This window comes from Littorina saxatilis, linkage group LG4 (genome assembly GCF_037325665.1).
Source record: "Littorina saxatilis isolate snail1 linkage group LG4, US_GU_Lsax_2.0, whole genome shotgun sequence".
NCBI lineage: Eukaryota > Metazoa > Mollusca > Gastropoda > Littorinimorpha > Littorinidae > Littorina > Littorina saxatilis.
The window spans coordinates 38,574,949-38,601,496 of record NC_090248.1 but is presented as its reverse complement, the minus strand read 5'-3'; the positions used below and the strand labels follow the sequence as shown (position 1 = coordinate 38,601,496).

Genomic DNA, 26,548 nt, shown 5'->3' with positions numbered 1-26,548 from the left:
AGCAAATCCTGCCAGAAGAAAAGGCTGTAGTCCGCGCTGAAGCAATGTCAACCGTAGATGTTATTTCACGAACTTCATCTTTTCATTATCAATCTGTTTGGAAGACACTGGTTATAATGCTATAAACTGACAGGTAAATAAAATTGTTTTTATCCCTGTTGTATTGGAAGGAGTTAAATTCTGAAGGTGTTCACAAGACATGCTATTCTTACACAAACACGTTTGCACCCACGCGTACATTTTCCCTAGCCCATATGGCTTTGCTTGCAAAGTACACCAACTTTTTGAAAAATACACTCAACTTTTTGGGAAAGTACTCTTGCCTCGGGTTTAGGGTAAACAGGTCTGATTGTAGCATTTTTGCAAAAGAATTTTCGTTCACTGTGAATGAGATAATATGGTATGAAATACATGCTGTTCAATCACTGCTTCCTAACAGGCTTAAATATAAGACCTCTGCGACAGAGAGACGAACACAAAAGCACATTTCTGGTTCATTCATTTGGGTGGTCTTCTTTCACCATAAATGCAAACAACAGTAAACTACAAGCTTATTTCTTCTTCTGCAGCACTGTATAAACTAGAGGAAAAACTTACAATGCCAGAAAAATGTGTATAACTACTACAGGATTTGTATACCTACATTAATCTATCACTAGAGGGTTCGTAACTCTCAATCCATCACTAAAGCAGTAAAGGGTAGACAACTCTCAATCTATCACTAAAGGGTAGGCAACTCTCAATCCATCACTAAAGCAGTAAAGGGTAGGCAACTCTCAATCTATTACTAGAGGGTACGCAACTCTCATGACAGCAAGCTTGTGGATGAACAGCCCGTAATAGTCCAGGCACTCAAACGCATCCTTTTCAATGTCATAGCAACCTAGATGCCCGTTTCCCAGGAAGTAGATCTTGTTGTCATAAAGAGCCACGGAGCGCAGGATATGACCAAAGCTGGGCGGAATCGGTTTGATTTCCGTCCACTGATTGGTCTCTAGGTCACACACCTCATTCTGAACGCAGTCGGCGAAACCAGCCGCGTGTGGGTCAGGGTTGGCCGTGTAGCCACCAATGGCATACAGGCGGTTATTATGCGCCGTCAGACTGTGGCCTTGACGTGGATAAAGCATTCCCCTCATTGGCTCCCAGGCGTCGGAACCCAATGGAAGGCGGAAGGCGGCGTCTGAAGGAATGGATTCGTACGGGTCAGCGCTGATCCCTCCAACCATGTACAACACACCGTCTTGAAAAGCACAAGCACTGTCATACGTCCCATGAACAAGGTCTGGTAAAGGGATCCAAGCGTTGTCTGCAACTTCGTACATTTCGGCGGATGTCAGAATCTCTTCCGTCTCTCCCGTCTCTTCCACCTGATGGTCCACACCGCCACAGACAAAGATGCGATCGCGTGACGCACACGTTGAGTGCGATACCCTCGCCTGTATCATGGAAGCAAGCTCCTGCCAATCACGCGTGCGGGCGCTGAACCTGAACGTTTGCATGCTGCTGCAGACTTTCTCGTCATAGCCTCCGGTGGCGTACAGAAAGTCACCTATGGCGGCCGTCACAGAGTAGGAAAAGTCATAAGCAACCTCATTGTCTTGAATCTCCTCTGTGCAATTGGAAGGCTCTGAGGGAGGAAGTGCGCGATATTTGAGGATAAAGTGACCTTCTGGGAAGGATAGCATGACAACACAGGGGCGAGCTCCTCGGGCTGTGAACCTGAGCTCCTGCCGCAAGCACTGTGCGGGGATGTTGATGTTGAAATGCTTGGCCTCCTCCACTGCGTCCTCGATCTCTGGGAACTGGGTCACCGTCTTGGGGTAACTCTCCAGGGTCTCAAGGTCGATGAGCGGGAATCGGATGAGTCGCAGGAGGGGAAGGCGCAGGTCTTGGCGTTCCTCGGGCTTGGTCTCCACCCATTTCTGCACCAAGTAGAGCAGGAAGTCTTCCTGGGCGTCCACATAGACGTCCTCCTTGAGGAACTGCACCAGCAGGTCTGCGTCGAGGTTCTCAAAGAACTTGTTCTCCTGTAGCCAGACACAAAAAAAGTGGTAATTATTTAAACGTCCTGGAAAATATTGCTATGAGCTTTTAGCTTTTTGCTAGTGGCTTTTTTGTAATATTATGTTGTCAGGACTTATTAAACAAAACACTTTTAAGAGGCAAACTCTTGACATGACAGTTACAGTCAGTGATAATTAGGTCTATCAAAAGAGAGAGCCAAGCCTTAAAATAGATTGGGTGGGGGCCCGGTAGCTCAGTTGGTAGAGCACTGGACATGTGATCGGAAGGTCGCAGGTTCGAATTCGGGCCGGGATGGACATGGGTCAACTTTATGTGCAGACCCAGAGACGGAAGCCATATCCCACCCCCGTGTCACCACAATGGCACATAAAAGACCTCGGTCATTCTGCCATAAGTGCAGATGGCTGATACCACCTAAACACGCATACACTTGTGTATCTTGTCAAAAGCCATGAGGGCGTAAAACTCGAATCATATAACCCATGTCTTGTCCTTAAGAGGTGAAATGTCACCGTACTAAATCAGTAAATGTCAAGAAATCTTTAGAGAAGTACTACTAACATTCTAACTTGCACAAGAAACTCGACCAACAACAGGAAAACTAGCTCACTTTAGACAACTCCATGATGTTAGAACCAAAGAAGTTGAAGATGTCTGTTCGCAGATCTCCCAGCCAGTACTTGTCAGCCAGGATCAGGACGTTCTGATAGTTCTCCATGCCCAGCTGGTGCACCAGGAAGTCACAGCACGCATCCACAAGGAATTCCACATGGAAGAAGCGGGCAGCCTGAAAGAAAATCAGACAGAATCAGGAAAAGGAATACAGTGGAAACCCCTGTATCTATATCTATATACGGCTTGTGTGTGTCTGTCTGTCACTTCGCGATGCACGGCCAAAGTTCTCGATGGATCCGCTTCAAATGTGGTGGGCATATTCAGGTAGACCCCGGACACAATCTGGTTGATGAAAAATTTAGAAATTCAGGTCTTAAAAAGGAGGGGGTCTTAAAATGGGGGAAAATTTACCGAGGTTCTGAACAGAAAGTCTAAGAAAACAATTGAGGTCTTAAAAGGGGGGGGGGGGGGGGGTCCACTGTAATGGCTCAAGCTAAGGTTTCCCATAAAAAAGATAAAATACAAACTTTGGCATTAAAATTTATTTAAGTTTGTGGTTTAATCAGCAACTTTCCCAACCCAGTATATGTATATCTCCCAGCTCCACCCCTATGACTCTCTTCTGTCTGAACGCAGTTTTGTTTTCCTGCTAATTCTTTCTTTGTGTGTTGAAGACATCAGACAGGACAAAACATTAACAAAAGCAAGGTAAATATAATGATATCTTTCAGTACACACAATTGTTTCCATAAATATCTCTCGAACTGATTATTTAAGGCCTTTCTTAATTGAGCTTAGCGAAGACTTTGCAAAGTCTTTCTAAAGAAATTTCAGTGTCAATGCTATGCAGCAAGTTTCAAAAAGTAGGCTTTAAATACCACATATTACTTTCTTTGATTTCTTTAAAGACTATCACCAGCCAGAAAACAACAATGCGAAGGGAAAAGCCAATATTAGCTGAACCCATTAATTTACCTCTAACACGTCCTCACAGTTGTCATGATCAATAGTGACGTGACCATGATAAAAATAATCAAGAATGATGGAGAAGCCTCCGGAGCTGATTCCCTGAAGTTGTATGACATCCTTCTCTCGTTCCAGCATGTCATGTGAAAACATGGCTGAGAAATAGTCACTGGCATCAGCTAGGACGTCCCGGTGAGCCTTGAAGTTTGCCCCGGACACTGTGAGTTTTATATCACACTTGTAGTCGTACATCTGAAATAAAAATACAAAGTACAGTGAAACACCCTTTTTAAGACATCCCCCAAACCTGTTTTAAGAATTCTTCCCTTTTAAGAGCCTATAGCTGCTCCCTCAGATTTTCTGTTCAGAATTTCTGAAATAAACCTCAATTTGTAAGACTCGCTCCCTTTTAAGATCTGATTTTCTCAGATTTTTTCAGACCTTATTCTTCTGCATTCATGGGCTGAAACTCCCAAGTACACTCGTGTTTTTGCACGAGTGAGTTTTTATGTATATGACTGTTTTTAGCCTGCCATACGCCGCTTTTGGGGGATGCATGCTTCGTATTTTCTTTAACCCACTCTGACATGGATTACAGAATCTTTTCCGTGTGCACTTAATTGGTCTTGTGGTTGTAAAAAAATACACACAAAGGGGGATAAGGCACTAGCAGGTCTGCATATATGATATATACGTTAACCTGGGAGATAAAAAAGTCTCCACCCTTAACCCACCAGGCGTGGCCGGGATTCGAACCCCAACCTTCCACCTGGGAGGCTGGCGTCTTATCCACTAGGCCACTGCGCTCGCCAAAGATCATAAAAAGTCTTGTGGGAAACAAGGAAATTTATGGGAAATCGGAATTCCTCTGCTGTAACCCCATGAATATTTATGAGTAGCACATGGACCAATCGCTGGGTAATGCCAGAGATTGTGCCAGCCAGCTTCGCGTGGATGCTTTCCCCTTGACCTCGTTCGGGCACTCTCTTCTTTGTCTACCTACAGACAACATCATTTTTTTTGCTCTGTCTATACTTTTGACTTATTTAAGGGGAGTCCACGGTGCTACATAATTAGTGACACAGCTAAAATATATTGTTTAATTTCAGCTTTTCTCTATAATTTATAACTGAAGAGGTACATCAAAAAACAGACAATACAGACAAGTGTATCTACAGTTAGCCACAGGCAGACAGATTAATTGCAAAGATAGACATGCAGTGACTCATAGTAGAAGCATCAAACTTTCTTCTAGTTCAATAAATGGACCAATACTATTTCAGACCTGTTTACCCCCATAAGTGTTTTGGAGTAATGCTCAGCCCCAAAAATAGTAATCCTGGCACAAAAATAGTAATCATCCAGCATTCGTCGCCAATTACAACGCCGCGGCACATGACAACTGTGTCTGCGAAACGCAATCATGCACATATATCCATCATTCACAAACAAAACACATCAGTCAGTTTTTGTAGTCATCATAATTTCAAAGAAGATCACATCAAAAGCACATGCATCACTGATTCTTTTTCTTTTGCTCGTAGTAGGCCTTTTTCAGTGTGTCAAGCGCTTCTGTACTGTACTTGCGCTTGCCGAATGAGTGAGGGCGAGACTTCACCACTAGAATAAGGCTCTCCAGCGTTTCATCAGACAGACATGATCTCTGGTCAGTCCTGTGCTTATTCACCCCATTTTGCCATTGAAAAAAACAATGCCAAACATGTGAAATTGATAAAAAAAAAATTAAAAAAAATAAAAAAAAAAATTTTAAATTTTTTTTATTTATGAAAATCGTAGTCTTGACACGGATAGCGGAATGGCGTATTTTTTGCAGAAAATCGTAATAAATTACGCCAAAATCGTAATGGTAAACAGGTCTGCTATTTATTCTATGTTTTTAACTTTTAATGGGCCACTTACATACACCCAAATATATACTTCCACAATATACAAGGTTCTTTTACAAGAAAACTCACCTTGGCAGACACTTTGTTGAAGTTGGGCTTCATGTACTTCATCCTGCCAGGTGCGATCTGAATGCTCTCAAATCGAGCAGGCTCGTCTTCCACTGCATCTCCTTCTGCTGGGCCGCTGGTCGCCATCATGTGTGAATTAATTAATGACCCACTGATATTAGCTGGTAATTAGCCGTGTGACTGGCACTTGTGAATTCTCCCAATCTAGATCAGTTTGTTGATGATCGATACTCGGATGATTGCAGTTCCGATTGCTGCGAATAACTTTGACTTCAAAGCAAGGCAGGAGTGTGTTGATCAGTTGAAAGTTATAAGTTATATAACCATGCATGTATCCTGAAACATAACAGATATATACTCAACAATTATGTGCTAGTGTTAAAAGTATGCATTCAAAAAATACCTGGGCAGAAGCCGCAGGACAACTCTGTCATGGACACTCCTAGTCATAGTTCAGTAACCTAGCTGCATGTACTGTGTAGGCATACAATTTCTATCATAAAACTTAATAACATTCTTTGAAACTGTTATCTGAAACAAATAAGAGACAGAAACACAAAACGTTATCCCTGCTAGAAGTGAAACATACCCCCCCTCCCCCTCCTCCAAATCTAACAAAGTATGCCACAGAGATGGTGAAAAATAACAACACAAATGTCGTCTGCTAACAGTTAAAAATGATCACTCAAGTGCCAAACCGACCAAACCAGTATCTAACAATCGGATCCCTAACAATGAGTCACATCATGTGTACCTCTCGTCCGCTTTGCCAGAAACCAAAAATCAGACTACATTATTAATCTTTGGTGTCAAATAGTCTGGCAGGGTAAACTTTCACTCTCAACTTACCCGTTTCCTGCCATGCAAAGCAATTTCCATCTCCCCCAAAACACAACAATCTTCTCTGGGTCTGGGATCTAAGGGCCTGCATTCTGAGCAATGCCTAAGCTTATTGAAGAGTAGTTTCCCCTCGTGAATCAAAGATGGCTGCGTCCTTGACTGCGGCCAACATGCTGCGAGCTTTAACCAGCATTCGTAAGTTTCTGTACAGTTGCACAAGAATGCGGTTGACAAAACTGTTGCATCCCATCTTAATTTGAATGAATTGTCATAGATCGTGCTGTTTAATTCATTGGTTGCACGGTAATGTTTTGTTTTCAAATTGATACTCGAGGCCTGCATCCGCAGCAGACGAGTCTGGTTGTATCTATTTGCCATGAACTGATGAAAAAGGGGAGCGGCGATATTAACAGTATTTTAATTTTAGAGCAAAGGAACAATGAGAATATTTTAGCTTTGGACTGAATCGAATGTCGCTGTTTTATTAGGTGTGTGTGCGCGCGCGCGTCTGTGTGTGTGTGGGTTTGTGTGTGTGTACTCATCTGTGTGTGCATAACTAGGCATGTGTGTCGATCTGTTACTCCAGCAATAGTACTAAGTTTTTGTATTAACAATATGGCTTGTAATATTTAGGCCCTAAAATCTGCCATTACTTGTTCATATTCTTATGACTGTAATACTTGACCAATATATTCGGTGATGATTTCAGGTACACAAATACTCACCTCAGGCCACTGGAGGCTGTATGCAACCAGCTGTAAGGAGCTAGATGCAGACAGGTGTGTGCTGAAAACACTTTGTTTATTCTATTTCATGTTGATTTGTTTTGTTGTGTGTTTGTTTTTACGTGTGTGTGTGTGTGTGTGTGATACTTAAGTGAAATTTTTCCTTACAGTTTTTATTTTATTTTACTCTTTCACAAATATCTTCACAAAAGGATCAATAATGACATAGAGACAACCATCTAAAACTCAGATATTTCTGATCATTTGCACGATGTGTAATGCCGTGTAAAATATTGTTTAAATGTCTTTTCTCTGACACAGACAGCTGTGTCTATTTCTACCTCAGAAAAATTATGGAAATTGTTTATTCTCATAGAAATGTACTTCACTTATTTGTTTCCAGTATTTTTGTGTGTCATAATTTATGTTCAAGTGCACTGGTTAGACATTATAAAATTCCTGCAATGTTGCAGACAACCCAGGGTAGCCATGGCACCAGACAAAAGCTGTATCATATGCTGGCACCCAGAACCAGAGTTTCCGTATGACTGTACTCAGGTAAACTTGATGAGTGTGCTGAGAGAAAGACAAATAGACAGACACGCAGACAGACAATGAACGGGGTGTATATTTGTGTGTGTGTTTGTGTGTGTGATTTGGAAGACTATATGCACATTATATATTATATATGTCAAAAAGGGCAACTGAGAAAAACAGAAAATCTGTGTAATCATCTCTTCATACCTTAAATCTATACATGTACAGGCAAATCCAGTTAACTCACAAACGGTTAAGTCAAAAATTCGCTTAGCACACAAAGAAATTCTGGTCCGGAATTATCCCTCTTTATCTATGTGTACAAAGTACCCTGAGCTCGAAATGGGATTTCTCTTACGTAAGTCGAAAGACGGATAGCACACAACAGAAAGTCAGTCCCAAAGACAAAGTTTACTCTATATTTACTACAGCAACTCGAAACACGAAACTTGGCGTCTCACACTAGCGCATTGTGTAACCTTATTCCCTTCTTCTCTACACGGACGCCACACCGACTGGTCAGTCGGCACGCAATAAAGTATGAACTGAAGTTAGGAGGGGGCGAGGAGTAAGGAGGGGGCGAGGAGTAAGGAGAATTATCCAACTCCAAGAAAACATTCTGAAAAAGGTGGGGAAGTGGTGACAAGGCAGTGAACGCACTCACCATGCACTGACATCATACGAAAGCAGCCACACAAACACAGCACAGAGGCAGGTGTGCAGATGCTTTGTGAGAATAAGCGTTGAAAACCAGTTTGAATAAAAAAAAAAACCCAGCAGATAGAGCCGCATGTCATAATCATTCTTCTTGTCTGGCTTTATTGACTGCATGCCGATCTTGTGGCAGTGACTTTTCACTCTTCAGTCGGACTGTACACAAACAGCTCTCACTCTCCCTCACTGACTACCCTAAGCCCTACAACTGATCTTTGGAAATTGTTTGGAAGAGTACACCTCTCTATTTCTCTCCAATGCTCTTCCTGCTGACTTCAGTGACACCGGACACCCCACTGAGTTTAGCCAGCTACCCCCCACCCCCCCCCCCCCCCCCCCTCTCTCTCTCTCTCCCCAGCCATGTACTGTTTGGTGCTGTGGCCAGAGAGGTGTCACCGGCTAATTGAGGCCAGCTGCACCGCTGTTCACTCAGAGCAAAACTAGTTGACTGTGTCTAACTTTTGACAAAGCAACACAACTGAAGGGTTCACAGATTAGGTAACCGACTCACTGGTCAAGGCTGCAGGGAAACAAGAGTATCTTGTCAATGAAAGAGGTTACACACAGATACCCGATGCTGAGAACGGTGGCCGATTTTTCACTCTCTTTCTCGGAGGGCCTTCATCATTGCAGGGACTGCTGTAAAGAAATGCTTGCTCAGAAACTAACTCTTTTTGCATTGAAACATGCACCAGAACTGGTGGACACCATCGACAATGTCAAACATGAAATCGAAGCAGTTTACTTGAGGAAACGGTCGTCAGCAACTCAAACTTCTCTGTTTTCTTTTTTTAAGAAAATCTGAGGTGACTTTCTTTGTGGCCCCGCCCCCTCCCTCTGTAAGGACCCCCCTCCATAAGGACCGATTTTTGTCAACATTTTCAAGGTCGCTAGAGAGGGGTTCCACTGTACTATGACCAAGTCGAAATTTCGGATAGGACACAATAACAATTCGGTCCCTTCAATTTCGTCTTATCCGGATTTGCCAGTACATAAATAGGACTTGAAAATACTCTGTATTTTTGTTTCAGCCACTTCCAAGAAACGAAGAGGAGGCTGCTGAGGTAATTTTCCTTTAATTTATGTGTGTTGTGGTGGGGTTGGGGAGAGGGGGATAGGAGTGCCAGCTAATGTTGCCTCAGTATTTTTTTGACATCTAGTAGTCCTACCTCATCTGTACTTATGTTAAGTTTTCTGATTTAAACAGTTAGTTTTGGAATTTAATTTCTTCTGAGAACTATTGAACTCAGAAAATAAAAGAAGGGAAGAAATTCTTGCTGAATCATGTGAATGATAAGTGTTTCGTGTTTTTAAAAGTTATATCTGTAGTCTCACCAGTAGTACAGTCAAATGGTACAGCTTGTCTTTTTAAGAAACAGTGTTGAGAAGTACATGTAGCTGAAAAAGAGAGTATCGTCATAGTTTTTCCTTTCACCCAGACTTTCTGTATGATTCACCTCCATCTGATTTTGTTAAGGTGCTCGTCTGTCATTGTCTTAATTTCTTCTTTTTCTCCGTCTAGTATTTCTTCATTGATTTTTGTCTCATCTGAAAAAGTTGTGAAGAAAAAAAATAGCTCTATCATCGGTTCATTGATGAGTAGACAATGTTGAGAAGTACATGTAAATACATCTTTCTTTTCTTTCTTTATTTGGTGTTTAACGTCGTTTTCAACCACAAAGGTTATATCGCGACGGGGAAAGGGGGGTGGGGGGGGGGGGGGGGGAGATGGGATAGAGCCACGTGTTAATTGTTTCTTGTTCACAAAAAGCACTAATAAAAAAATTGCTCCAGGGGCTTGCAACGTAGTACAATATATTACCTTACTGGGAGAATGCAAGTTTCCAGTACAAAGGACTTAACATTTCTTACATACTGCTTGACTAAAATCTTTACAAAAATTGACTATATTCTATACAAGAAACACTTAACAAGGGTAAAAGGAGAAACAGAATCCGTTAGTCGCCTCTTACGACATGCTGGAGAGTATCGGGTAAATTCTTCCCCCTAACCTGTGGGGTGTATGTAAATACATGCTGTCAGGCTGAAATAGAGTATTGTCATGGTTATTCCTTTTACCAAGACTTTCTGATTTGTCTCGGCTGTGCAGGGTGAATCACCCCTCAAGGTGAACTTACTGATGGAAGAGAAACTGAAGATGCGAGCAGATGGACCAACAGACCATGAACTATGCAACATGTTCTTCACCACCAAACACACTTGGAGACCCATGTATGTAACTGGCTGAGATGTGGATACAGTTTTGAGAGAGAGAGAGAGAGTGTGTGTGTCTGTCTGTCTGTCTGTGTGATTCTCTGTGCTTGTGTCTGCATGTGTATTCATTTGTCCATGTGTGTTTTTCTCTGTGCCTGTGTGAGCAGGAGATTTTCCCTGTAAAATCATGTGAATCTGTGTCTGCTTGTTTGTGTGTGTGCGTGCAATACTGTAAATGCAAGTAGATACGCTAAGTAGAACTAGAAACTTTTTTGCACTACAGACAGAATCTATAGCAGAGGCGTTTATTTGAAGAAATTCAAAGTCAAACCTCCAAAACTTCATTTTGAATTGCTATAGCTTAGAATGTACTGCAGTGGTTTAGAGAATTCTGCGAAGATGAGAGGAATTGTTTAGTAAACTGTCATGCATTGTTTTTTCTTCTTATTTCAGGCCTGGGAAGAAGTATCGCAAGCCCAATCTACCACTGGACAGAGAAGGATTATGAATATGATAGCATGATTAAGATTGATCGATTGATTGTGTGCATGAAAGTTCCACTGTGTTTTCTGTGTTCTGTTTTTATCTGCAAACTTTTTTTTTGTTATGAATGTCATCATTTTCAAGAAAGAAAGAGAAATTTTGAAGGAAAAAAAACCCCTGTGTGTGTGTGTCATGTGTGGGTGTGAAAGATAATTTGCACACTCACAAAAACATGGCTACAACAATTACTAACAAAAGGAAGGTAAGCAGCAAAATCGTTTCCAAATATGTATTTATTCAAAAATCTGAATAGTGCTAAAAAATTACTAAAATATAGTCTCAAAGATATAACACCCCCCCCTCAACAAAAAAAAGTCTAACCAAATACACCTTGGTAGATTAAGTACTAAGAGTTGACTGACTAGTCATTCTTGCTTTGCTCTTAGACAAACATTAGAAGAGAAAACTGAAAAACAAAACAATTTCAAACAGACAAAGTTGTTAAGAATCTGGGAGGAAAACACATACATTTATACATACAAACAGTACTTGATTTACACAAATAAGCCTTTTCTAAGGATAAATTATGATAAAAACTTGAGTAGAAACATGTAACTCGAGTAGAAATGTTTATCTACTTGCTAAATGCGAGTAAAGCTGATGAAACAAATTGTTGGTTTGGCTAGTAAAGTTCTCTCTCTGGCTAGTACATTTTCAGAATCACTAGCCAAAGGCGAGTACACCATTTGTTGGACTTTCAGGGCTGCTATTTTAGGTGTGCAACTTAAAGAAATTTCTCAGCACCCTGATCAATGTGCTATGGTACAGTGTCCATAAATAACACAATTCACTGCCATTCGATACATTAAGCCTTTTTCATTTCTACCCCAGTCCATTCCTTGAACGTAGGATAAGTACGTCACTGGGGTTGTAATCATTCAAACGCATCCTTCAGTATTCTTATACATGTACACAGCTTTTTCACTCACTCCCACCCCTGAATTACAACTGTACATCATAATAAAAATACAAAATTTTAAATAAAAAAGGCAAGGATTGACAAGTATTCCATGTAAAATACTTGACAGTCTCATGACATGGCAATTTTCATTTATTCTAAAATGAGGAGCATCACACAATCCACAAACAAAATTTAGGTCAGATTTCAAAATCCCATGCCAGAACTAGTTTGACCATGCAGTGCAGATTCTGAGAACATGGTCTCCATACAATCAAAACTTGCTACCATTTGTACCATGATTCTGATTCTGATAGTATTGGAAATACTGGGATGGCACAAACATGATTAGTCAGCTGTACTGGAATAAAAAAAAAAAAGAATAGAAGAAAAAAGTCTACTGTATTGTGTATATACTAAGAGAAAAAACACACACACAAAATCAGATTGCAGTCCCACAAACATTCACACTAAGCAGCTCTGGAATATGTGTCAACAGGCATCTGATTCTGAAGGCCATCATTGCATAGTTCAATGGTTTCAGCTTCATCGCGCTACAGTTTTAAATTTAAGTGTCTGAGTTGTGGTCCTTGATCATTTTTCATATCGTAAAAATCACACTTCTCAAGAACATAAAAATCTGACAAGCAAATGGATACATCATGCATCATGTATTTGTGTCGACCATATATATCCATGATATTGTTCATGTGATTACGAGTGTATGGTTGGGTATGTGCATTTGCCTGCACTTCATTGTTTGTATTGTGACTATCGGCTTTGGAGTGAGTGTCCCCTTATGTTGATCTGTCTTGTGTGTACATGATGCTATTTTAGTCTATGCCTGTGTCTGTCTGTCTACGAATGCATAAATTAGGTGTTACATCTTTTTCTTCTTCTATTCAGCTGTCTGTATTTCTGTTATTCTGTTTATTAACCCCTTCACTGCCCACCCCGTACTAGGTACGTGGTCATTTTCGGTTTGTCGTACGCCCATAACCGTACCTAGTACGGGGGATTTGCATCAGCAACATTTCAGAACATTTCTGAAAACTGAATGGGAGGTAACCACTGTCCAAGTACTTGTAGGGGTTCTAAACACAGTTCTTTCCCATTGACCGTTCGGATAAGTTAGTACCACGTGGTGAAAACTTTGTTAGAAGTGTAGAACTGAGTATAGGGTTCACAATGGCGGCCAAAAGTCGGACCTCAACTCGTAGACCTGTTTTCAAGCGATACAGTGGTCTGGAAGCTCTACAAGAAGTGATTTATGGATTACCACACAGAAGAATACTTTTATGGGCTGTAATGTGAGTACCTGATGTTTGACACCAGTTTTAGCAGTGTTTTGTGTGGTTTTACGTGCTGCAATGTGTGTGTGTAAGTCCGGAAACTGTAATTTTTGACAAAAATGGTCATATCAATTTTTACTATAACAATCACAAAGTCCAATGATCATGTCATCCTATAATAGCCAAGGGTATAAGCAAAACACATGCCAAAGATCTAAGAGATATCTCAATAAATGATCGAGCAGTGAACAGATTAGTGAACCTACCGAAGAAAGCGAAATTTTGCCCTGGCACACAGCAATACCAAAATGCTGTTATACTGTGGCAGTGAAGGGATTAAGTCGTACTTGTTTCTGGAAGCAACCAACAAGGATTTTTTTTTTCATTTCTGGAGACAATTGCCTTAGTAAATGACATTCTTGATACTTTCTCTTCTGTGCTGGAAGTGTAGTTTTGATACAGAATATAGTAGTACCGTAAAATCCCTAGCAAACGCCCAGTATCTAGCAAACGCCCACCCCCCACTTTTGGCCAAAAGTTGTGCAGAGGGGTCACTACCAAGCAAACGCCCACCCCTTTTTTGCTTTAAAAAAATGTGTTTTAAGACAGTCGGCCTCCTTTATCTACGATTTGTGCACACTGTTTGATGGTTCGCCGGTGTTTTCTTCTTCTTTTTTTGCTATCACAGAACGTTGATCTTTATTTGTGTAAACAAACGGTGTGTTTATTTTTCATTAAAATTGCAAAAAATCACATGTTGTATCACTGTTTTTTCTCATAAAAATGTGATGACACTTTATTTTGCAAAGGGGTGTATACCTAGCAAACGCCCACCCCCTACTTGTACCCGAAATCAGTGCGGAGGGGGGTTGGGCGTTTGCTAGGGATTTTACGGTACTTGCAATAAAAGAACACCAATGGGACCATGTAGCTAAAAGTGTTCTTTCGTTGTAGGTGTGCTTTCATGACAGGTATCTCTTGATCAAGATGAAAGGCAAAGGCACAACAGAAGGTTTCCTGTATTGAAAGTTCTCTCATTGTACGAGCCTTGCATCATTACAGGTACCAATGCACATCTTTTCTCTTTCTAATCTGTCCAGCTACCTTAATGCACATCTGTTATTCTCTTCGTTAGTCCCCTGTGGGGCGGGGACGTAGCTCAGTTGGTAGCGCGCTGGCTTTGTAGCCAGTTGGTCGCTATCAGCGTGGGTTCGATCCCCACGTTCGGCGAGAGATTTATTTCTCGGAGTCAACTTTGTGCAGACTCTCTTCGGTGTCCGAACACCCCCGTGTGCACACATGCGCACGAAAAAGATCCCACGTTCACAGCGAAAGTCTCAGGGCTTGGAAAACACGAAGACACGCATGCATCATCTCTCGTCTCTGATTATCATGATCGTATTTTCGATACTTTGACGAGACAAACCCAATGCTGGTGTGTCGAAGAAGACAGCCACAGCGGGCTTGTTCGAATCAAAGTATCACACCATATCTTCAGCGTATTACCAATACCTGTCCCAATATAGACCAGTGGTCTAAGAGGACGTTAAACCCTAATAGTCAGTCAGTCCCCTGTGCACATTTCTAGACACAATCAGTGTAAGAAACATGTTTCTCTTTCCTGGAGACAATGGCTTTGTAAAGAACATTCTTGATAAGTGTAGTCTGGGTAGAGTATCCAGTGGTACCTGCATGAAGAAAGGACCAGACAATAGTGTCCTCACATTGCAGGTGTCCTTTCATGACAGGTATCTTTGGTCAAGGGAAAACAAAAAGTCTCCTGTATTGGAGGGTGTCCTCTCATCCGAGGGGCCTCACATCACAGGTACCACTGTCGCGTCGCCACAAAATGTAGACTACTGAGAGATGTGCTGAGCAAACCACAGAATAGAGTTGACCAGACTGTCTGCCTCCACTTCCACCTCTGCCAGGGAATGGTTGCTATCCGGGTAGGTCAGACACCTGCAAGAAACATCAACATTTTGTAACAAAACTCATTTGTCTCTTACATTTCTTTCTTAATCGCTCAGTAATTCCTTAAACTATTTCTTTCTCCTGACCGAATGTGCACACTAACATCCTAATCCACCAAACCAATCACAAACACACACAGACATATCCAGCCCCTTTTCATTTTTATATTTAGTCAAGTTTTGACTAAATATTTTAACATCGAGGGGGAATCGAAACGAGGGTCGTGGTGTATGTGCGTGTGTGCGTGTGTGTGTGTAGAGCGATTCAGACTAAACTACTGGACCGATCTTTATGAAATTTGACATGAGAGTTCCTGGGTATGAAATCCCCATACGTGTTTTTCATTTTTTTGATAAATGTCTTTGATGACGTCATATCCGGCTTTTCGTGAAAGTTGAGGCGGCACTGTCACGCCCTCATTTTTCAACCAAATTGGTTGAAATTTTGGTCAAGTAATCTTCGACGAAGCCCGGACTTCGGTATTGCATTTCAGCTTGGTGGCTTAAAAATTAATTAATGACTTTGGTCATTAAAAATCTGAAAATTGTAAAAAAAAATAACAATTTATAAAACGATCCAAATTTACGTTTATCTTATTCTCCATCATTTGCTGATTCCAAAAACATATAAATATGTTATATTCGGATTAAAAACAAGCTCTGAAAATTAAATATATAAAAATTATTATCAAATTTTTTTTTTCGAAATCAATTTAAAAACACTTTCATCTTATTCCTTGTCGGTTCCTGATTCCAAAAACATATAGATATGATATGTTTGGATTAAAAACATGCTCAGAAAGTTAAAACAAAGAGAGGTACAGAAAAGCGTGCTATCCTTCTTAGCGCAACTACTACCCCGCTCTTCTTGTCAATTTCACTGCCTATGCCGTGAGCGGTGGACTACGAGTATACGGTCTTGCTGCGTTGCATTGCGTTCAGTTTCATTCTGTGAGTTCGACAGCTACTTGACTAAATATTGTATTTTCGCCTTACGCGACTTGTTTTTTTATCCCCGAGTATGCAGTACTAGGGTCCAACAGACTTTAATTGTGTGTCTGTCTGTCTGTCTGTCTCGACTTAACAGCTTATTGCTGGGAAACTACTGGGCGCAGTTCGTTCAAAAGTTGATACACTAACTTGATAATAGGTCCGATTGATCGTATTAAAACTTCATAATGTTACCTGGGACCTAAATGCGAAATAAACCACAAAAACGACTCTTGGCGGTGGCGGTGGGCGCAATTCGCGGTGGGATAGAACTGCTGTTCGGCTAATAGAACAGCGTCACTGGGCCTGAGAACACATACGCTGCGTGTGCCACTGAGTTCGCGTGCTGCGCGACCTAATTTTATGAACGAGCGAAGGGAAGCCAGCCGGCTTCATACCTCTTGTAGTCTTTTTTCTCTCGCGCGGTGTGTGTGTGTGTTCAAGATTGTGTGCACATGTGTTAGTGTTACTGTTTGTGTGTGTGTGTATGTGTGTGTGTGTGTGTGTGTGTGTGTGTGTGTGCGTGTGCATGAGTCTGTACTCGTGTGTGTGTGTGTGTGTGTGTGTGTGTGTGTGTGTGTGTGAGGAAGAGAGAAAGTGAGGGAGAGAGGGAGAGAGAGAGTGTGTGTGTGTGTGTGTGAATGTGTGTGTGCATGAGTTTGTGTGTGTACGAGTGTGTATATGTGTTTGTTTGTAAAGCACATCCTCGGCTCGCATGCAATGTATTTATATAGCAAAGGGAATGCCTGTAATTCACACAGAGCAATCACTTGGTCTTAAACGTGCACAAGACAAAAACTTTCATACTGGGGGAGCGAACCAGTCTGAAGAGTACTCGGGTCCAGCGCGAGCGTTTTTTTCTTCTTTTATTATTTCTGACTGAAATAATGTAGAACAGTTGTACCTGCAACAAAAGGACACCCTTGGTACCAGCCATAAATGACATCCCTATATATACATTGCAGATGCCTTTTTAAGACAGGAATATTTCAGGCATGCTTATAAACAAAGGGACACCAGAAGTGTCCTTTATTGCCAGGTGTCCTCATTAAAGGGGCCTCATAAAGGGTTCACATCCGCCACTCTCAGTCACCCCAAGCATTCAAACGAGCACTTAAAACACACCTCTTCAAGAAATACAACCCCTGATTTTGTTTTTCTCAGTCCATCAGTAGGCTACATGTAGTGTATTTGTTGTTTTAGTGATGTGATAATGTATATCATCTGGGGCTGTTTTCAGTATTGTTGATAACATGTTCTGTTTGATTAAGGGTATTCAGCTGGTATTTCCTTGTTTTCACTACCAATTTTATTCATGTTTTTATTACTTAGTTAGTGGAAGAATTTTTTGTAATGTATGTTTGATGGTGTATGCTTTTAATTAAGCGTTGTTGACTATGAATGTAGATGTAAATGCTTGTATAACTGTGTTTTAATTTAATTTTAAATGTGTCAAGTGCAAAGAGCATAATTGTAAAGTTATGATGTTGCGCTATATAAATGCTCAGTTATTATTATTATTATTATTATATTAGGGGTACCGCTGTAAAATAAATAAACCTTGATTATACATATATGCTCACCGGACAGAAACGCCTCGAGCCTTGAGCATCTTGTAGTACTCCAGGCCCTGTGATGGCGGCACTCGCATATCCTTCAGGCCAATGTTCAGCATCACTGGTGTTTTCACCTGGGTAGACAAAAATGCAAACTTGAAAGCTAAGAATATTATCAACAACAAAAAAACATCCCTAAGCTTTTACCTGTGGAAAAATGAAAGTCCCCTCTTGTTTCTTTGACAATTTCTCGGATTGTAAGTTTATTATCTGTATCACAAGTGTTTGTCTGTCTGTCTGTCCACTTAAAAGACTGCTGGGTCGCAGAACAGTGAATGTAACATTACCTGCTATTCCGACTTGGTCGTGTGACAGACGTTTTCTTCCACCAAAGATTACGTTGATTGTCTAACGAAACCATCAGACTGAGTTACACATGAGCTAACCGAGTGTGGAAGAAAACTCTGTCACACGACCAAGTCGGAATAGAATTTATGTCTCACAGCTTCAACAGAGGAGAGAACAAACACGTTTTGTGTACTCAAGCTTGACAAACCTAAACACAGGAGCAGCCATTGTGGAGAGATCTACTTTTTGACAGAAGTGACCAAACAACTGTGAATGACGTCTCGGTATATATGTGAATGACGTCACAGTCATCGTCACAGTCTGTATCTTTTGAAGCATCGCATTCTTCATGACGTCTTTCTGTGTCTGCATCCGCGAAATGTTTGTTCTTTTTGGGGTCTTTGTCATCTATGTTCAGAACTCTGTCCTTCTGGTTTCAGACTTACAAGCCTCCTGAGCGAGCCACTTTGCAAGGGCAGCTAAATTAACGTATGGAAACAGTACGTACTTTCGTCTGGGATGCCGTTTTCAGTATTCTCAGCGTTGAAGAATTTGTAAAGAGAAGAAACGATAACAGCAGGAGAAATAAAAGTCGTGTGTGCATTTTGGGGCTTTTGGAGGGACGATTTCGAGTTTGAATCCGTTCTTGCACATGCTCCAAAGCGTGTAACATACAATCTTGCACACGTTAGCTTTAGTAGTGGCAAAGAAGGAAAGCGTGTGACATTTTGTTTTGTCATACATTACAATAACATCCCACTCTTGTTTTTGTATTCTGAATTTTGGAATGTTGGCAGTCTCTGTTTTTGAATTTTAGTCCCCTGTAGGAATGTTGTCATCCATGTTGATGTCTCCAATTAAGATCCCAACGATTAAAGTGCTTATTGATTAAATGCATTAATCTATTGGAAATGTCGGGATCAGCAAACTCATGTCAGCTGTAAACTATTATCAAATACAAAACCTGAGTGCACACACACACACACACACACACACACATACACATGCACAAACATGCACTCACACACATACACACACACACAACATACAGGTATACGAAACTACTCACATTATCTATGTATCTGACAGGAGAGGCCTTCCAAAGTCTTGCAAGGATGTTCTCAGAAGCCTGACTCTTGTAGTCAAACTTTTCTCCTGCCTCAGTGAAAATCCTGCAAGTCAATAGTCATTACTGATTAGACTACGGTACACCCTTTTTTGAGACATCCTCTCTTACGAGATACTTCTTTTCCAGATTTTGTGTTAGTGTTAGTATTAGGTCTTTAAATTTACCCCTCTTTTAAGACTTTTGGGGGTATTGAAAGGGTGGTTGATTTGTTTTGATTTTTCAACTCGTGGTCATTGTTTAAGCTCTATCTACCACATTTGTATGGTTGGCATTTTTGATTGTAAAATGTCAAACCTTTTTGAGTACCGTATTTTCCGTGTTACAAGGCGCTACAGCGCATAAGGCGCACCCCCTTCTTTTTAAACAAAATTGTAATCCAGTAACCCATTGGGCGCAGGGGGCCGATAGGGCGCACCAAAATTAAAAAAAGTATACCGGTAACAAACGGTCGAAGAATGAAAATAAGCCGCACATCAAAGGAAGAATACAGAGTGGAAATATGTGTGCTCTGTGTGTGCGGCGAGATCAAAGGCAGGTCCATTGTGATAGCTGGGTTGCCTTGTTTAGACACTGACCTTCTTCCCAGGGGTCAATGACCCAGTTTTTGCTATGAGAGGTGGTTCCCCTGTCATAGATCTGAGAGAGGAAACACTTCCTGCACTGACCGGGGTCAGTGACCGAGTTTAACCTATGGGGCGGTCTCTTTGATGTCTTGAGAGGAAACTTGGCCAGGGTAGTACCTAGTAGCTGAAACATGCATTATCACAAGTTGTTTGACTGGTACTCAGGCGGTCTCTTTGATTTTTTTCGTATTTCATACACGGATTAGGCGCTTCGTTATACAAGACGCAGGGGTCAAACTCGAAGAAAAAAGTCGCGCCTTATGACCCGGAAAGTACGGTACACCTTACATCCGATCTCTTCGCCAAGAGAAACGAAATTCGTAGAATTGGTCATTCTGACGAACGTGACATCAGTCGCGTTTTATATTCGAATAGTCATAAAATATGCTACCTTGTGTAATCAATGTATGCTCTGACATCTTTATAGGCGCGATTTATCTGGAAATGTTTCTAAAAATCAAGTTTAAAAGCGTAAAGCAGGCTTGGATTGGGTAAGTGAGTGACTGAGCAGACAAATGTAAGAAATTTGAAGATGGCGACGCAAAGATCAGGCCGACTCAACTTTTCAGTCGGCTACTCCATATTTCACTTTTTGTTCTTCTTCTTCTTCTGCGTTCGTGCATAGACCATTTATCCTGGACCACCAACTAGCTCTCTCTCCGCTCTTTCTCTCTATTACGAGGTAGCGGCCCCTCGCATTTAGGAACGAAGAGAGGTACAGAAAAGCGTGCTATCCTTCTCAGCGCAACTACTACCCCGCTCTTCTTGGCCTTTCAGAAATCAGGGGGATGTCATATCCGGTGTCGATTGTAAACATGGACGAAGTTGCCGAGGTAAGTTTTGAAAATGCTAAAATAAACTCAGCTAAAGTGCATAATTATGGAACATGTTTTTCGATGACTTTTGTTAAGTTTAGTTTGGAGTTTTGGAAAATCCAGTTCATTGTCACCACACATTGTCACAAAATAACTGGAGCGTGCTTTCTTTTCACTGTCTTTCAAACCGGACGCTAAGCGCCCCTGTGAAAGTCGAGCGTCGTAACCTCGAAGGGTCACGTGACGAGTTGGCGGTCCAGGCTATTTGGTCTATGGTTCGTGGGCTGAAACTCCCACGTACACTCGTGTTTTTTGCACAAGTGGAATTTTACATGTATGACCGGTTTTTTTACCCCGCCAATTAGGCAGCCATACGCCGTTTTCGGAGGAAGCATGCTGGGTATTTTCGTGTTTCTATAACCCACCGAACTCTGACATGGATTACAGGATCTTTTTCGTGCGCACTTGGTCTTGTGCTTGCGTGTACACACGGAGGTGTTCGGACACCGAGGAGAGTCTGCACACAAAGTTGACTCTGAGAAATAAATCTCTCGACGAACGTGGGGACGAACTCAGGCCAACTGGATACAAATCCAGCGCGCTACCGACTGAGCTACATCCCCGCCAACTTTTTGTCCAAATGTGAACAGGAACTTTCATCTTGAATGAAGATGATTAAAAATGATGAAAACAAATCACTATTTTTTTTCTCTCTCAGAAAAAAATGTACAGTATATCCACATCGGGGTATAGAAAAACAGGCTGCAGGAAGTAAACAGGGCAGATGATTATTTTTTTGGATGAATTAGCACATTTTCCCCTTTAATGTTTGGCAAATTAACATACAATAAACATTCTCCTGAACTTTAAGATATATATATATGTCAGTAGCAATACCAGCAGCTATCATAACTCACATAGTTAGAAACCTACTAGTTTTCAAAACATTTATCATAAATGAACAAGGTTTGTTACCAGTCTTGAATGTCTGTAGTCCCAAACATGGCTGCAAAATAAGATTACGATGTTCATCAAAATTCATTCAAAAGCTTGTAATAGAGGGGCGGGGCAGGGGAAAGCAATATGGCGATAACTGAGCTATGCTTGGCATGCGAGACAAGTACTACACTTTGTTGCCAATGAATGTCTGTGGTTCCCAGCATAGCTGGAAAACAAAAGCTGTTCTTATTATTAAAAAAAAGTCAGTTTTCATTGGTTTCTCACGGACAAAGGATTGAAGGAGAGGAAAGAATCTGCGTTTCTGAGTGTGAAGAAGACAGTGCAATTCTGGCAAACAAAACATCATTATACACCAATACTTTTCCTCAACTTACTTGTCAGGTTTATCACTTGTCCAAACTCTGGCTGCAACAGATACAGAGCTAATTCTAATTTCCTGGACTAATCTGCAATTTCTAAAAGGCTGACATCCGGTTCCTTTTCTTTCTCCTAAATTTAGCTATTTTTAAGTTGTGTGTGTGTGCCTGCGTGTGAATATGTGTGTGTACATGGGTGTGTGTGCATGCTTGTGTGTGTGTACAACTACAATGTCTGTGTCTGTCTGTGATGTCTGCTTGTGTTCATAATAATGATCATTACACATGAATGTACAATCTCACATGGCATATATCCTCCCGTCTACATGACTAACTTTTAACACCCATTTCATGTCCATATGTCATGCTCATATTTACAGAGGGAGGTGGTGGGGGTTGGAGTGGATGTGATTGTTGTAGAGGTAATTACAGAGGTATTAGGGTCACTCACACGTCAGGTTGGTGACTGGATTTCTCATGCTAGCAGCCTTGAATGTATCCTGGAATCACAAAACAAAGTAAGTTCTCATAAGCACTACAAGTAGAATGGAGGTAGGGTCAGGAATGCTAGAACATAACGTATACCTCTGAGGTACACTGAAATCAACTATCTTTACCTTCACCACAGTATAGTAGTGCATGCAATTGCACACTCATTCAGACATTCTCTCTCTCTTTCTCTCTATAATAGATGTGCTTCTGCACACACATTTTCTGACTGTCTGCCTCTGTCTGCCCTGCCCTGCCCTGGATTTTTGAGCTGTGCTTCAATTTAACCAAACGTCGCCAATAACTCTTCAAAATGACAGTCGTTGGTTTGCCAACTGCTGCAGAAACAACCCTCCAAGCCCTGCTCCACAACCACCAAGTCACATCGTGGAAAATCGCCGGCAATGGGAGCAACTTGACTTTTGTTGTCAGATTTGCACCGGCGACCACTGATGGCGACCAAGCTACATGCTACGTTCACAGTGTCACCCAGGAGAACACGGTTCAATGTTTTCGCAGAAAACCACCGAGCCAAATGAGAAGAGACAAGAAGAGAGCCGAGGAAAGAAAAGCAAAACGAGAAGAAGAAGAGAAGGCAAGTAAACTTTTTAATGGGCCGCTAATTGAAACCACCCCCGAAAAACTACTGTGTCATTTCCACACCGCAGAAGTAAACACACCTGACACAGACATCAACAGATCACGTGAAACACGCAGCCTGGCCATCCCAACACAGCACGCACCTCCCCACTGTGACACTGCAAGTTCAACCACGTGCAAGAATGTCAACCCTGGGGTGTGAAGTGCTGTGACGTCACAGACAGCAGATGAATAAACATTCTCTCTCTCTCTCTCTCTCTCTCTCTCTGTCTCTGTCTCTGTCTCTCTCTCTGACTCACAGGGTATTGACCAATGAGATGACCAGATAGGAAGCCTCCGTGGGATCCACCGTAGACAAACACGTTCTTTGAATCCACCAGGTTCTCTCCACAAACTTTATCCATGGCAAGCTGAAACAGTTAGATGACTGGAACTCATTTTCAGTAATAATTTCAATTAAAAATATAAATCAATAAAATATATTTTTCAATAATATGTATGTCAGTGGCTGATCTCCGAGGGGAGTTTACTGTGCTCTTTATTTCAGTGCCTTCTGACTAAATCAAGGCTTCATTGTGCGGCATATACCTGTATCAAATAAAGGCGGTATAGTTATTCCCAAAAGAACAAACAGTCAGCCTTTTGACTTTTCGTTTCGCTCTTTCAAGAGGAAATTGCTAATTAGAGAAAACAGCACAGGGCTTAGTTCATTTGCCTCTTTACTTTATTCAGATCATGGAGCCCATGCTGAAAGGTATTGAAGACTGAAAAAAATGAAGATACAAAACTTGAACATAAATATGCAGGTGCTCTCTTGTGGCTATACATTTCTTACCTTGCAATCTTTCACATCAAAGTCTCCAATGTGACTCAGGAGACTGGTGATACCATCTTGTCCAAAACCAAGAGATCCTCGGAAATTCACTTGAACAAAAACCAAAACAAACCCATCAGTTTGCAAAAAGAATGTGCTATCCTTTGGCAATATAAGATAAAAATGCTCAGGTGTACTTCCTCCACACAGAATTTTGGATCATAAGACAGTTAATATATCAAATCATCTCAGCTTACAGCATACAGAAACTAAAAGCATGAACAAAAGAACAATGTACCAATGTGTTGATAGAGATAAGTGTTTTTCTATTTGTTTCTGTTTTTTGGGGTTTTTTTGCAGTGTGAAAAAGTACACACATTTATATTAGCACCACTCTGGTAGACAGGCCAATTCGCACGCACATACACTGTATAATACACACGTACCACACATAGCATATTAAACCAGTCATGTCATAAGGTAACATACCACACAAAACTGCAAATCCACAATAGGCCAAAACTGTTGGATTCAATGCAAAGCCGCAGTCAAACGTGGAATGAGGACCACCTGCAAAAACAAAGTAAATAAAAACACAATGCATTCAAAACTGCACCAATCATTCTTTCACACTGATGATATTACACTGAATGTGGTCCAAACTAAAAGATGAGGAAGTCATATTCAGAAGACAAGGAGGAAAAGGGTTGTGAATGCAATGATAACAGGTTGCAATGGTACCTGTGATGTGAGGCCCCTCTGATGAGAGGACACCTCCAAAGAAAGGACACCTTCTGTTGCCTTTTTACATTTAGTCAAGTTTTGACTAAATGTTTTAACATAGAAGGGGGAATCGAGACGAGAGTCGTGGTGTATGTGTGTGTGTGTGTCTGTGTGTGTGTAGAGCGATTCAGAGTAAACTACTGGACCGATCTTTATGAAATTTTTCATGTGAGTTCCTGGGTATGATATCCCCAGACATTTTTTTCAGTTTTTCGATAAATGTCTTTGATGACGTCATATCCGACATTTTGTAAAAGTTGAGGCGGCACTGTCACTCCCTTATTTTTCAATAAAATTGATTGAAATTTTGGCCAAGCAATCTTCGACGAAGGCCGGACTTTGGTATTGCATTTCAGCTTGGAGGCTTAAAAATTAATTAATGACTTTGGTCATTAAAAATCTGAAAATTGTAATTAAAATTATTTTTTTATAAAACGATCCAAAATTACGTTTATCGTATTCTTCATCATTTTCTGATTCCAAAAACATAAATATGTTATATTCGGATTAAAAACAAGCTCTGAAAATTAAAAATATAAAAATTATGATTAAAATTAAATTTCCGAAACTGATTTAAAAACAATTTCATCTTATTCCTTGTCGGTTCCTGATTCCAAAAACATATAGATATATGTTTGGATTAAAAACACGTTCAGAGAGTTAAAAAGAATAGAGATATAGAAAAGCGTGCTATCCTCCTCAGCGCAACCCGCTACCGCGCTTTTCTGGATTGTTAATTTCATTGCCTTTGCCACGAGCGGTGAACAGACGATGCTGCCGAGTGTACAGTCTTGCGGAAAAAATGCAATGCGTTCAGTTTCATTCTGTGAGTTCGACTGAGCTTGACAAAATGTTGTATTTTTGCCTTACGCGACTTGTTATCTATTATCTTTACCAAAATATACCTGTCATGACAGGGTAGCACCTGTAAGGTAGGGATATTTTTGCTGGTTGAAGGGTGTCCTTTTATCGCAGGTACCACTGTACAACAAAATAAGAAGTATGGGGTACTCACCATGTGGAAAAAGTACAAGTGGAGGTTTGCGGCCATCGTCTTTATCCACCTTGACCGGCAAGTACAGGAGGGCTTCGAACTTGAGGTAATCTGCACACAGGATGATGCATGAATCATTACGCAGAAACACATCCCTAAAAGCACAATAGACGATCTTCGGAAATAACTCAGGATTTGTAGCGGTCTGATAGAGTAAGAGCCCCTTTTACCTGGACAAGCTTTTCAAAACGTGGCGGAGCATGTACCAAGCTTCCGATTGGCTTTATCCTGTGATCGGGACAAACAACTCGCTCTAATGTGAATGCAGCGTGCACAATATGAAAACCCCTTCCTTTCAAAAATCAGTGTTCATAAGGTTCATCCCAGTTTACGATTAGTGGCGGAAATGATCGCTGGCCCGTAGTGATCGCTCAAAACATGTTATGATTGAGCGCGCTGCATAACATGCACATAAGAGTTATAGTTGTTTGTCCCGATCGCAGGATAAAGCCAATCTGAAGCTCGGTATCATATCAATCATTTGCTGCGGAAATGATCGCTGGTTCATAATGATCGCTCAAAACATGTTATGATTGAGGTCATGTGGGTTTGGCTTGAGGTCACGTGAGTTTAGGAAAACACATCCATGGCAATTCGTGGCTCCAATGATTATATTTTCGAAAGAAAGTGGTATTATATCTAGCGTAGTACGCCACATAGCATACACATCACAGTCAGTTGCTCGTCCCGATCGCAGAATAGAGCCGATC

General features: G+C 41.2%; 3 protein-coding genes across 4 annotated transcripts in view; 1 reads left to right on the top strand and 2 right to left on the bottom strand.

Annotated features, from left to right (window-relative positions):
• Positions 1–6,509, bottom strand: LOC138964695 (kelch-like protein 36). Its single transcript, XM_070336719.1, has 5 exons — positions 6,435–6,509; positions 5,586–5,921; positions 3,619–3,861; positions 2,639–2,815; positions 1–2,030 (listed from the first exon to the last, which is right to left on the bottom strand). Exons 2-5 carry the CDS (start codon positions 5,712–5,714, stop codon positions 777–779), a joined length of 1,803 nt encoding a protein of 600 aa, XP_070192820.1. The 5' UTR covers positions 5,715–5,921; positions 6,435–6,509; the 3' UTR covers positions 1–776.
• Positions 6,492–14,101, top strand: LOC138964696 (large ribosomal subunit protein mL42-like). The gene is made up of 6 exons (XM_070336720.1): positions 6,492–6,620; positions 7,135–7,204; positions 7,624–7,708; positions 9,433–9,465; positions 10,512–10,633; positions 11,069–14,101. Exons 1-6 carry the CDS (start codon positions 6,569–6,571, stop codon positions 11,121–11,123), a joined length of 417 nt encoding a protein of 138 aa, XP_070192821.1. The 5' UTR covers positions 6,492–6,568; the 3' UTR covers positions 11,124–14,101.
• Positions 11,374–26,548, bottom strand: part of LOC138964693 (acylamino-acid-releasing enzyme-like) — a 27,542-nt gene continuing 12,367 nt past the window's right edge. Inside the window, exons 14-22 of one of the 2 annotated variants that reach the window (XM_070336718.1) lie at positions 25,800–25,889; positions 24,491–24,571; positions 24,023–24,111; positions 23,487–23,597; positions 22,550–22,598; positions 22,117–22,147; positions 19,285–19,387; positions 17,895–18,001; positions 11,374–15,310 (exon numbers count right to left, since the gene is read on the bottom strand). In XM_070336718.1, the coding sequence (XP_070192819.1) occupies positions 15,205–15,310; positions 17,895–18,001; positions 19,285–19,387; positions 22,117–22,147; positions 22,550–22,598; positions 23,487–23,597; positions 24,023–24,111; positions 24,491–24,571; positions 25,800–25,889 (767 nt within the window). In that variant the 3' untranslated portion in view covers positions 11,374–15,204. Of the gene's footprint in view, positions 15,311–17,894; positions 18,002–19,284; positions 19,388–21,757; positions 21,789–22,116; positions 22,148–22,549; positions 22,599–23,486; positions 23,598–24,022; positions 24,112–24,490; positions 24,572–25,799; positions 25,890–26,548 lie in introns of both variants that reach the window. The other variant, XM_070336717.1, reaches the window with a different exon arrangement.

What these genes read in the sequence shown, in the direction of transcription:
- LOC138964695 (XM_070336719.1), bottom strand. Translation starts at nt 5,714, where the DNA reads ATGATGGCGACCAGCGGCCCAGCAGAAGGAGATGCAGTGGAAGACGAG. An exon ending in TCAACAAAGTGTCTGCCAAG is followed by an intron (nt 3,862 to 5,585) that starts GTGAGTTTTCTT and finishes TTTTTATTTCAG; the next exon opens with ATGTACGACTACAAGTGTGA. An exon ending in ACATCATGGAGTTGTCTAAA is followed by an intron (nt 2,031 to 2,638) that starts GTGAGCTAGTTT and finishes GTCTGGCTACAG; the next exon opens with GAGAACAAGTTCTTTGAGAA.
- LOC138964696 (XM_070336720.1), top strand. Translation starts at nt 6,569, where the DNA reads ATGGCTGCGTCCTTGACTGCGGCCAACATGCTGCGAGCTTTAACCAGC. An exon ending in TTCCGTATGACTGTACTCAG is followed by an intron (nt 7,709 to 9,432) that starts GTAAACTTGATG and finishes TTTTTGTTTCAG; the next exon opens with CCACTTCCAAGAAACGAAGA. An exon ending in AAACACACTTGGAGACCCAT is followed by an intron (nt 10,634 to 11,068) that starts GTATGTAACTGG and finishes TTCTTATTTCAG; the next exon opens with GCCTGGGAAGAAGTATCGCA.